This window comes from Phocoena sinus, chromosome 12 (genome assembly GCF_008692025.1).
Source record: "Phocoena sinus isolate mPhoSin1 chromosome 12, mPhoSin1.pri, whole genome shotgun sequence".
Taxonomy (NCBI): domain Eukaryota; kingdom Metazoa; phylum Chordata; class Mammalia; order Artiodactyla; family Phocoenidae; genus Phocoena; species Phocoena sinus.
In genome coordinates, this window is record NC_045774.1 from 18,529,408 (window position 1) to 18,542,345 (window position 12,938).

The following is a 12,938-nucleotide window of genomic DNA, read 5'->3' on the forward strand; positions in this document are numbered from 1 at the left end:
ACTCTCATTTTTATTAAAACTCTTTCTTATTTTTGAGTTATTCTTTTACTTTTTCTAACTTTTTGTTTTAATAGCTTAGTTCATTTGTTTAATCATTCATACTTTCTGACGAATTAATTTGAAAGTCAACATTCCACTGAATGCTACTTTAGATGTGGCTTACAAATTTTGATTTGTAGTTTTTTATTTTTATGGAGTCCTTTGTATTTAATAGTTTCTTTTTTAATGATTTTTTTAAACTAAAGAATTATTTAGTATATTTCACTGTGTTTTCACATTTATGGGATTTTAAGCAGTTAATTACTAATTACTATTGCATTGTGTTCAGATAACATTTACACAGTATAGTTTGGTTTTTATTGAGGCTTCCTGTGTGCTCTATGGAAAAGTATATTCTCTTTTATTAGGTGGAGTGTTCTATATAGATATCTAAAAGATTAAGCTTCTACTTAATACTTCATATCCTAATGATCAAATATATTGTTTTTCATCTTGATCTACTTGTTTCTGAAAGATATGTGTTAAAATATTCAACTCAATTGTTAACTTATTTTTCTCTACAGCTCTAATAGTTTTGCTTTTTATTTATTGAGTCTAGGCAGTGAGATGCCTATATGTCAGTTATGGTCATACTGCTTTATTTTTCCTTTTATTTTTGTATAATATCCCCCATGAATCCTATGTATCGAGATATTAAAATATCATCACAGCTCTCTTTTGGTTCAAGTTTAAACTTTCTGTGCTATTTTGTTTAAAAGTGTCACCTTTAGACTACTTACAGTTGGATCTTATTTTTTATCTAATGTTAAAATTTTATCCTTCTAATTGATTAATAATCCATTTGCATTTATTTTAATTACTGCCATATTAGGATTTATTTTTGGCATTTTGTTTTTATTTCTTTTAATTAGTTAATTTATTTTGGTTTTCAATGGATAAATCATGTTTTCTTTTGCTGCCTTAAATTATATGCATTGTCCTTTATTTCTTCAATTTAAGGCACATGCAAATATGTTTTTCTTAATATATGACCTTTTTCAAAGTCTCATAACCACTAACTCATATATAATGTAAGATAATAACATCTACATTATAGGGTTAGTGTAAAAATTAAATTTATCACATATTTTAAAATCTTGGCACAGAGAAAATTTTCAATAATTCTTCAATTCTGGTTATACACTAGTGGCACTACATATAAAAAGTATTATACATGAACAATTTTTAGGAAAATGTTGCAATTTACGTTAAATTTTTATGAGCAGTACCATTAAATAATTCTTTTAAATGTAAATTACCTGCTGTGGTGTGCTAGCATTTTCTTCTATAGTGGGTACAGAGATAGTTTCCTCATCCAAAATAGGCTGACCAGTGTCTACTATTGCACTTCCAGGTCTTTTATAGGATTTATGACCTCCTGGGGCAGATTTCTTCTTAACGTAAAATTCTTGCTCTTTCTTGAATGAAGCATGAGTTGAAAGAATTTGCTTGCTAGCTGAATATGAGAAATATTAGGATTTAAGTTAAGATATGTGGAATGCATAGTTATTACTGACTGTGTTATTTAGTTATATCCTTATAGAACACTCAAAGGGACAGGTCAATTTGTTTTGTTTTAATGAGATAAAAACCAACATCACTGGCTTCTTGGAAATATTCTGGTCTTAAAGAAACTTAGTGTAATGGTATATGACTTGCATAGAGCCACCACTGATTGATAAAAGATTATACAACAATTCAACAATTTCTCATTCATTCTGTGCCGCTCGAATGACAATAAACTAATACCACACACTCTGACTTCTTCAGCGTTTAATACTATGTGTGTGTATGTTACTGTAATTTTTTATTTTTACAGTCATTATTTCTTAATTAACAGATAATATAAATACCATTGGAAGGGATACAAATAGATATGTGCTGGATGTTAATTAATTCACCAAACATGTATTGAGGAAACATAAGTGAAGCACACAGGGAAATTCGGATTCCAACCATGACAGAATAATGGGCACTGGATTTATTTTTATACCACAAAAATGATAAATTTGGACAAAATGCATAAAACAACTGCTTTAAGCCGGAGGACAATAGACAGCCCAGGACTGTGATCCTTGAGAGAAGGGCAATATTCAAGACGATCTCTCCACTTTCCCACATTTCTGCCCGTGAAGATCTTCTCACCCATGGCACAGGGAAATAGAGTTCAAACAGTGAACAGCTGTGTTGTCAGATTTAGGAAGCAAAGATTGGAATTTGAGGCTCCTGAGACAATTAGAATTTGTGAGGCAGGGTACCAAGAAAGCAGGCATCTGAGCAGCGAAGGAACTCACAAATATGCATAGGGGTCTACTTGAGTCTTTAGCTGAATTTTAAACTTCGTTTGTACAAATACCTAACGATGCCTGGTAGACATTACTGGAAGATTGTGAGCTTAATGGAGATTCTGAAGGTTGCAGTGTTGAGTTGAGAGACATTGGAGTTCTGCCAAAATGAAGAAAATTTAATGAAAACACAGCATTCAGCTGAAACTCAAGAAAGGCTGTTCTTTAGAGCTACCCTAGCCCTGGAGTAATGGAAACTCTAGACCTGACTTAAGAAAGCTTAGAACAAAGTTTTGATAGGATTAAGCTAAACTGTCAGTAAACTGTCTGCCAGAACAAAATTCAACACTCTTTTGATGAAGACAGCATAATCTAGAGTCTTGGTAACGTAGCAAATACAATGGACAGTGCACAATGTAACCAATAGAAAAAAGTCAATAGAAATACCCTTAGAGCTGACACAGATGTTGGACTTAGCAAACAAGGACTTTAAAATAGTGATTAAAAACGTGTTTAAGGATTTAAGGGAAAAGGTTGACATAATGAAAGAACAAATGGTGAATATTAACAGAGAAATGAACTATATAAAAAATAAAAAGAAATTCTAGAGCTGACTATAACTGAAATGAGACATTCCTGGATGGACTTAAACATTGTCAAATTTAGAAGAAAAGATTAGTAAACTTGAAAATAAGCAATAGAGATGATCTAAATGGAAACAAAGAATAAAGAAAAAAAAACTGAACAGAGGCTAAGTGACCCATGGTACAATACTGTAGTGGGTGGAATAGTGACCCCCTCCCCAAAGACATATGTCCACCTAGAACCTCAGTATGTAACCTCATTTGACAAAAGGGTGTTTGCAGCTATAATTAAGGTAAGGATTCCACCATGAGATCAACCTGGATTAAAGAGGACCCTAAATCCTATGATGAGCATCCTTAAAAGAGAAAAGGAGAAGACACAAATACACAGAATGAAAGTCATGTGAAGACAGGGGCAGACATTGGCACAGATATGCTCTCACAAGCCAAGAAATGCCAGGAGCCAACAATGGTTAGAAGAGGCAAGGAAGGATTCTCTCATAGAGGCTTTGATGGAGATATGGCTCTGATAACACCTTGATTTTGGACTTCTGCCTTCCAGAACTGTGACAGAATACATCTTTGTTGTTTCAAGCCACCCAGTGTGTGGTAAATTGCTACGGCAGCCCTAGTAAATGAATATAGCTATCAAATGATAAAATTTATGTGTATTCTTAGTCCTAAATGGAGCTCCTATAGAAATAAAATACTTAGGTATAGATTTAATAAACTATCTGTAAAATCTGTACATTGAAGGTTTAAAACATCGTTGAGAGAAATTAAAGATATACTGTGTTCATGGACCAGAAAACTCCATTTTGTTAAGATGCCAATGTTCCCCAAGTTTAACACAATTCCAGTTAAAATCTAAAGCAGTAAACTGTGTGGTCTATCCATACAATGGACTAATACTCAGCAATATAAAAAGGAATGGAGTAGCAACAACATGGAAGTATCTTAAAAACATTATGCTGAGCAAAAGATACCAGTGCCAAAAGAGTATTTACAGTTTTCCAATTTCATGAAGTTCTAGAAGAGACAAAACTAGTTTATTGTTATGGAAATGTGAACAGTGGTTGCCTCTTTGGGGATTGGGAAATTGAATGGAAATAGATTGAGGGATTTTTTCTGGGAAATAGAAATGTTCTATATCTTGTTAAGAGTATGAGGCATACTGGTACATTGCACTTATCAAAACTTATCAACTTAGATTTGCACTTCTTGCCATATGTAAATTACCCTCCAATAAAAAATTAACAATGAATGACACAAAGTCCCTATCCTTGTGAATTCCTTCATTACTTCCTTCAGACATTTAGTTATTCATTCATAACCACTTGTTATCAAAAATATTGGAAACAAATATAAAAAAGGAAAAAAAAATTTCTTAATATACGATAATCTACATGTAAATTAGGAGAAAAACAACTAATTCCAATAGAAAATGAGCAAAACACTCAAAAAATTTTTCAAAGAAGGAAATATTAAAGGAGGATATATAAGATATATAAAAATATGCTTAAACCTCATTAATGATAAGTGAAATATAAATAAATCTTTTTAGCATTAAAATTGGAATGAAGAAATATGAAAAACCAAGAAATATGATATCTTACTGTCATTCAGGGGAGTATGGATAAAATAAGGTAAATGTACACAAACTCAATGGAGGGAAATTTGACAAAATCTACCTAAATCACTACTGCATGTACCCAATGACCCAATAGTTCTAAGCATTTATCTAATATATGCATATACATGTTCAGAAAATTATATACTCAGATTTTTTTTTAATTCAGCACTGTTTATATAAACTAATGATTAGAATGATCACAAATCACTATCAGTAGGAGACTGGTTATATTAATTATATCATCAACAAATTTGAGAAATAAATGAAAATGAAATATTGAAATAAATGAAATAAAACATTTTACTATTATTTAATCCATAGTACTTCCCCAAACCCTCAATTGCTTAGATTGCAAATTTTGTGGGAAATTAGAAATTTTGTATTAATTCTACAGAATGAGTACTGGTATAAGATATTATGCCTGAAAATTATATAAGATATGTAGACATTCTTTAAAATTCCCACGAGATAGTACAAAACCTAAAGAGGCTCTTATTTAAGATTTTGTTACTAGCTCACTTCAAAGCCTTCAACATCTTTGCAATGGAATTTATTTCTTCTTTAGTACCATACAATGTTTGCTCACAGAATATATACTGTGGTCTGTCATGTCCTGTTGCACTACCAATATAATACACACACACGTTTTTTTGCATGTACTTTCGGTGGGGTACCCCAGAAATACATGTAGTAAAAAACTCTTAAGTGGATGTGTTTCCAAGAAAAGCATCTGAAAACCGTTTAGAAAGGAAAAGAAATTTCAGTGTCTGCTTGTGTAATTCATAAACATAAATAGCATCCCTTTAAAAGTAATAGCCTGTCTGAAATCTAAATAAAGAAAATATCTAATTCACAATTACTACCCTATCAATGTCTATGGAGAAATTTTTCAGTCTTTTCTGTGAAACACAACAAAAGTCAGGAATAAATAGAAAGAAATTTACTTGCATACAAATTCAATACTATGAAGTTGTCAGTTTTCCTTAAACTAATTTAATCTATATATTCAAGGCAATCAGAAGGAAATGATTTTTTTTTGGTTTGAGGGGAAATTTTTAAAAATTGTATTAAAGTTCATCTAGAAATACAAATATGAAAATAGAAATATCTTGTAAAAGAATAACAATCTTGGATAGTGACTCTAATTTGGGGACAATTTCTGAATTATGTTCCCATTATCATCTTTCTACTCCATTTTGCTGTCACTTTCTTTGCCAGAAATAAATTCATAACACTGTTTTAAATGTTTATGTATAATTCTCTTGTTAATGGTAATTTTTGCAGTGAAATAAGGATAAGCTATGTGATAACTGTAAACAGTGTTTCCTCTACGAATATAAATGAAAAGATCTGGAGAGTAATGCTGGAGGTAACTATTTATTTAAAAGAAAAAAACATGAGGCCATAAACAGAAAAGGAGAGTTGCACATTAGTGCTTGCTAAAGTATATCCCTGCATGAAGTAAAGTAAAGTAAAATGTATCCCTGCATTTGGACTAGCAAAACATAACAGTACTCTAATGGTCTTAACATACCTGAAGAAAAATATATATAAATATTATTTTTTATTATCTGAACTTATCTGAATAAAAATATATAAATGGTGCAGGCAGATTGACATGAAAAGCCGCAAAGTAGTAATATGAACTAGTACTGAAAATGATCTAGAAGATTTTCAGGGATGAAGGGAAAACGAGGGGAAAAAAGGAGACATGACCCAACTTCTCTGGTGATCCGGTGGGTAGGACTCTGCACTCCCAACGCAGGGGGACTGGGTTTGATCCCTGGTCAGGGAACTAGATCCGCATGTGGCAACTAAAACGATCCTGCATCCCGCAACTAAAGATCCCGCATGCTGCAACTAAGACCTGGTGCAGACAAATAAATAAATATTTTTTTAAAACCAAAAACAAAAGAACTGCTTAATTTCCCATTTTGCCAAAGCTCAGACTTACTAACATAATACAGGGTATTTCCCACCTCCCTGTGTCTAAATCACCATGTTTGTGCCCCAATTTTGTCATCACAGTGTGGTGTCTTCTCAATTCTCCGCTCCTCCAAATTCTTATTCATATTTAAAAGGAATATCCTTGGGCTGCAATGACAACTCAAACACTGTTTCCAGGGTCAATAAGAGAGGAGAAAAAGAGCCCTGCCTTGTTTGCATTTATTTTAGAAAGGAAAAAAAAGAAAAGTATCAATATTAGACAGAAAATAGGTAAAAGACAGTTCTTTTTAGTAATTTGCTTATATACTTGAGATAATCAGCATAAACACTATTGGGAAAAATGAGAGATCAGGAAGAGTACCGGCCACCAAATAGGTAAAGGTCACCTAGAAGATATAATCAATTTTAAAACAAAACATGATGACAGAATTCAGAAAAAGCATATTTATCAAAATAAATGTAAATGGAGGGGCTTCCCTGGTGGCACAGTGGTTGAGAATCTGCCTGCTAATGCAGGGGACATGGGTTCGAGCCCCGGTCTGGGAGGATCCCATATGCCGCGGAGCAACTAGGCCTGTGAGCCACAACTACTGAGCCTGCGCGTCTGGAGCCTGTGCTCCGCAACAAGAGAGGCCGCGATAGAGGCCGCGATAGTGAGAGGCCCGCGCACTGCAATGAAGAATGGCCTCCACTTGCCACAGCTAGAGAAAGCCCTTGCAGAGAAACGAAGACCCAACACAGCAAAAATAAATAAATAAATTACTAAAACTCCTACCCCCAACATCTTCTAAAAAAAAAAAAGAAAAATGTAAATGGATTATATTACTCTATTTCAGAGACTAGAGTCTTGGATTGAGTGGAAAAAAATATCCATTTATAAGAGAAAGGTTGAAAAACTAAATGTATGAACCAAAATGAACATGCTAATGATAACAAATGGAAGAACAAGTGTTAATGTCAGACAATCTATTAAAGTTGATAAAAGACTGCTTTACATTCATTTTAAAAATACAACATATCAATAAATATAAAGCAGATGTAGAACTTATGCAACTAGCAATGTAATATAGAAATATGTAAAATGAAAAATAATTAGAGATAAATTTTTACATTTTACTTTTTCAGAAATTTACAAGCCAATAAGATGAAACGTAAATGACAATTTAAATTTATATCTCGGAGTATCACTGTTGTCCATTATTTCAGAAATAATTTGTTTATTAAAGCTCCTGTGTAGCCAGAATCATCAAGAAAAAAAGGGAGAAGACTCAAATCAATAGAATTAGAAACGAAAAAGGAGAAGTGACAACTGACACTGCAGAAATACAAAAGATCATGAAATTACTACAAGCAACTCAATGCCAATAAAATGGACAACCTGGAAGAAATGGACAAATTATTAGAAATGCACAACCTGCCAAGATTGAATCAGGAAGAAATAGAAAATATGAACAGAACAATCACAAGCACTGAAATTGAAACTGTGATTAAAAATCTTCCAACAAACAAAAGCCCAGGACCCGATGGCTTCACAGGCGAATTCTCTCAAACATTTAGAGAAGAGCGAACTCTTCCAAAATATAGCAGAGGGAGGAACACTCCCAAATTTCTTCTACGAGGCCACCATCACCTTGATACCAAAACCAGACAAGGATGTCACAAAGAAAACTACAGGCCAATATCACTGATAAACATAGATGCAAAAATCCTCAACAAAATACTAGCAAACAGAATCCAAGAGCACATTAAAAGGATCATACACCATGATCAAGTGGGGTTTATTCCAGGAATGCAAGGATTCTTCAATATACGCAAATCGATCAACGTAATAAACCATATTAAAAAAATTGAAGGAGAAAAAACATATGATCATATCAATAGATGCAGAGAAAGCTTTTGACAAAATTCAACACCCATTTATGATAAAAACCCTGCAGAAAGTAGGCACAGAGGGAACTTTCCTCAATATAATAAAGGCCATATATGACAAACCCACAACCAACATCTTCCTCAACGGTGAAAACCTGAAAGCATTTCCACTAAGATCAGGAACAAGACAAGGTGGCCCACTCTCACCACTCTTACTCAACATAGTTTTGGAAGTTTTAGCCACAGCAATCAGAGAAGAAAAGGAAATAAAAGGAATCCAAATCGGACAAGAAGAAGTAAAGCTGTCACTGTTTGCAGATGACATGATACTATACATAGAGAATCCTAAAGATGCTATAAAAAAACTACTAGAGCTAATCAATGAATTTGGTAAAGTAGCAGGATACAAAATTAATGCACAGAAATCTCTGGCATTCCTATACACTAATGATGAAAAATCTGAAAGTGAAATCAAGAAAACACTCCCATTAACCATTGCAACAAAAAGAATAAAATATCTAGGTATAAACCTACCTAAGGAGACAAAAGACCTGTATGCAGAAAATTATAAGACACTGATGAAAGAAATTAAAGATGATACAATAGGTGGAGAGATATACCATGTTCTTGGATTGGAAGAATCAACATTGTGAAAATGACTCTACTACCCAAAGAAATCTACAGATTCATGCAATCCCTATCAAACTACCACTGGCATTTTTCACAGAACTAGAACAAAAAATTTCACAATTTGTATGGAAACACAAAAGACCCCAAATAGTCAAAGCAATCATGAGAACGAAAAAAGGAGCTGGAGGAATCCGGCTCCCTGACTTCAGACTATACTACAAAGCTACAGTAATCAAGACAGTATGGTACTGGCACAAAAACAGAATGATAGATCAATGGAACAGGATAGAAAGCCCAGAGATAAACCCATGTACATATGGTCACCTTATCTTTGAAAAAGGAGGCAGGAATGTACAGTGGAGAAAGGACAGCCTCTTCAGTAAGTGGTGCTGGGAAAACTGGACTGGTATATATAAAAGTATGAGATTGGATCACTCCCTAACACCATACACAAAAATAAGCTCAAAATGGATTAAAGACCTAAATGTAAGGCCAGAAACTATCAAACTCTTAAAGAAAAACATAGGCAGAACACTCTATGATATAAATCACAGCTAGATCCTTTTTGGCCCACCTCCTAGAGAAATGGAAATAAAAACAAAAATAAACAAATGGGACCTAATGAAACTTCAAAGCTTTTGCACAGCAAAGGAAACCATAAATAAGACCAAAAGACAACCCTCAGAATGAGAGAAAATATTTGCAAATGAAGCAACTGACAAAGGATTAATTTCCAAAACTTACAAGCAGCTCATGCAGCTCAATAACAAAAAAACAAACAACCCAATCCAAAAATGCGCAGAAGACCTAAACAGACATTTCTCCAAAGAAGATATACAGACTGCCAACAAACACATGAAAGAATGCTCAACATCATTAATCATTAGAGAAATGCAAATCAAAACTACAATGAGATATCATCTCACACCAGTCAGAATGGCCATCATCAAAAAATCTAGAAACAATAAATGCTGGAGAGGGTGTGGAAAAAAGGGAACCCTCTTGCACTGCTGGTGGGAATGTGAATTGGTACAGCCACTATGGAGAACAGTATGGAGGTTCCTTAAAAAACTAAAAGTAGAACTACCATATGACCCAGCCATCCCACTACTGGGCATATACCCTGAGAAAACCATAATTTAAAAGGAGTCATGTACCAAAATGTTCATTGCAGCTCTATTTACAATAGCCCGGAGATGGAAACAACCTAAGTGCCCATCATCGGACGAATGGATAAAGAAGATGTGGCACATATATACAATGGAATATTACTCAGCCATAAAAAGAAATGAAATTGAGCTATTTGTAATGAGGTGGATAGACCTAGAGTTTGTCATACAGAGTGAAGTCAGTCAGAAAGAGAAAGACAAATACCGTATGCTAACACATATATATGGAATTTAAGAAAAAAAATGTCATGAAGAACCTAGGGGTAAGACAGGAATAAAGACACAGACCTACTAGAGAATGGACTTGAGGATATGGGCGCGGGGAAGGGTGAGCTGTGACAAAGCAAAAGAGAGGCCTGGACATATATACACTACCAAACGTAAGGTAGATAGCTAGTGGGAAGCAGCCGCATAGCACAGGGAGATCAGCTCGGTGCTTTGTGACCACCTGGAGGGGTGGGATAGGGAGGGTGGGAGGGAGGGAGACGCAAGAGGGAAGAGATACGGGAACATATGTATCACTGATTCACTTTGTTATAAAGCAGAAACGAACACACCATTGTAAAGCAATTATACCCCAATAAAAATAATTTTAAAAAAAGCTCCTGTGACTATTACATTGCAAGTAATAACTTCAAAGTTTCTGTTAATTTTGATAAGTAGAATATTTTCTAAAAATAATGAATTGGGAATAAAAGTAAAAAAAGTTTTCAAAGTAATAACAATCTATTTCTTATTCAGAAGTCTAAGAAGGTTCAGGTAATAAAGTTTCTAAAGTACAGTTATAACAAATCTGTTGATCTTCAGAGACTAATATGGCACACAAAAGCAATCGTTTTTAAAAAATATTTCCCATTATGATATCAAATTTTAGCAATTAAATGCTTACTTGCTATTTTATCTTAAAACATTTAGAAAATCAGTTACATAAACATAAATATCTGTTTATGAATCTAAATAACCAATTCCAAAAGCCACACTTACACTGGCAGCTCAAGGCTTTCTCATTCCCCAAGAGGTTAATTGCTGGAATGATAACTTGGCCCTTCCCCGTGGAGCTCACGATAACTTCTGCATTTTCTAGGATCTGTAGTTTGATGAATGCGTCTGGTTTGGACGTGCGTACCTGTATTGTAACAGGATGTGGTAATGCAACTTTAACTGAATACCTATAAAGAAAAACATTCACTTTTATAAACAAGTATGCTGGTCTTTCCTTCAAATAGCTAAAAGAAACTGTATCATTTGCTGATATGATAATCTACAAGTAAAACCACTTTATAAAGTCAGTTAAAATCCTGGAAATATTAGTGCTATTATAAACTTTGGCAAAAGACCACAGTATGCTGTGGTAAAATGAAGTTAAATATAGGATGTTTATTATCATCATATCCCAAACAGGAAATGTAACTTTTTATTTAGATATAATAAGCACTCACTTATAAAACTTGATAGACTGCAAACTACTGCCACATCAAACCTTTCCATTACGCCCTCCTCTCTAGTGGGACAAAAAGCACAACCGGCAGTAGCTTTCAAAACCTCACTGTTAACAGTGTTTGTTAAATACTGTTAACAGTATTTTCTTTCACAAAAATACAGAGAAGTCAGAAGTAGTACCTGTCGCTTATGCTCTCACCCTTTAACCAAGCCAGTTGGGAACCTCTTACAAAAAAGACTGGAAATGTGCAGTCTAATTCCTTCCCAACTCCTCTCTTAATGGAGTCTAAGAGGTTTCTTGTTTTGTTGAGGTTCTTTCCTACTTTAGGTGAATCTTTGCAAATGTTCAGGACCCTATAAACTTTCAGTTTCTCTAGAAACTTGCTTTTCTATCTTCTCTCTTCCTTATCTTAAATTTCCCCACTTTATTTCTCCTTGATATTGGCTTTTGTACCTATGCAGTTCTCACCCACTGAAAAACAGATCAAAACAAAACAAAAAACAAACCAAAAAAAAAAAAAATCTTCAATCAACCCTGTTGACCAGTCTCGGCTCTATTTTATTCCCCAGCTAACAATCTAAGGAGAGTTGTCAACTTCCACTGTCCTCGGCTCATCACCTCCCACTCACTCACAGCGCTCCACTCTGCCCCCAACCAAGGTGCTAAACTTGCTCTTGCCATGGTGTCAAGCACCTTGTCACCACCCTATAGAAACCTCAGTTCTCATCTTCCTGAACTGTTAGGAGAATCTGACAAAGTCGAATCAACCCTCATTTTCTCTTTCTTCAAAAACTTTTCTCCATGAGCATAATAACTTTTGTACCTCCTATTTCAGGGGTGCTACTTTTAGACTTCTCTCACACTGACATTCCCATACATACCAGAGAATCTTAATATTCTGTCCTGGATCTGACTCTCTTTGTACAAACTTTCCTGGGCACTTCCATGGGCATAAACAGAATAATGAGTTCCAAATCTGTGTCTCCAGCCCGACTCCCCTCTGCAGTATCCCTTGGACATTTCACTGGTCTACCATGTTTAACACCTAAAAATGACTTAGGACTTCCTTGGTGGCACAGTGGTTAAGAATCCGCCTGCCAATGCAGGGGACACGGGTTCGATCCCTGGTCTGGGAAGATCCCACATGCTACAGAGCAGCTAAGCCTGTGCACCACAACTACTGAGCCTGCGCTCTAGAGCCCGTGTGCCACAACTACTGAGCCCTCCTGCCACAACTCCTGAAGCCTGCGCACTCTAGGGTCCTCTTGCTGCAACTACTGAGCTTACGTGCTGCAACTACTGAAGCCTGTGTGCCTAGAGCCTGTGCTCTGCAACAAGAGA

General features: G+C 34.8%; 1 protein-coding gene across 4 annotated transcripts in view; it reads right to left on the reverse strand.

The window, feature by feature from the left end:
• ADGB (androglobin) overlaps positions 1–12,938 on the reverse strand; it is a 143,319-nt gene that overhangs the window by 25,097 nt on the left and 105,284 nt on the right. For all 4 annotated transcript variants that reach the window (XM_032651183.1, XM_032651180.1, XM_032651182.1 and 1 more), the window contains exons 27-28: positions 11,141–11,325; positions 1,299–1,495 (exon numbers count right to left, since the gene is read on the reverse strand). In XM_032651183.1, the coding sequence (XP_032507074.1) occupies positions 1,299–1,495; positions 11,141–11,325 (382 nt within the window). The remainder of the gene's footprint in view (positions 1–1,298; positions 1,496–11,140; positions 11,326–12,938) is intronic.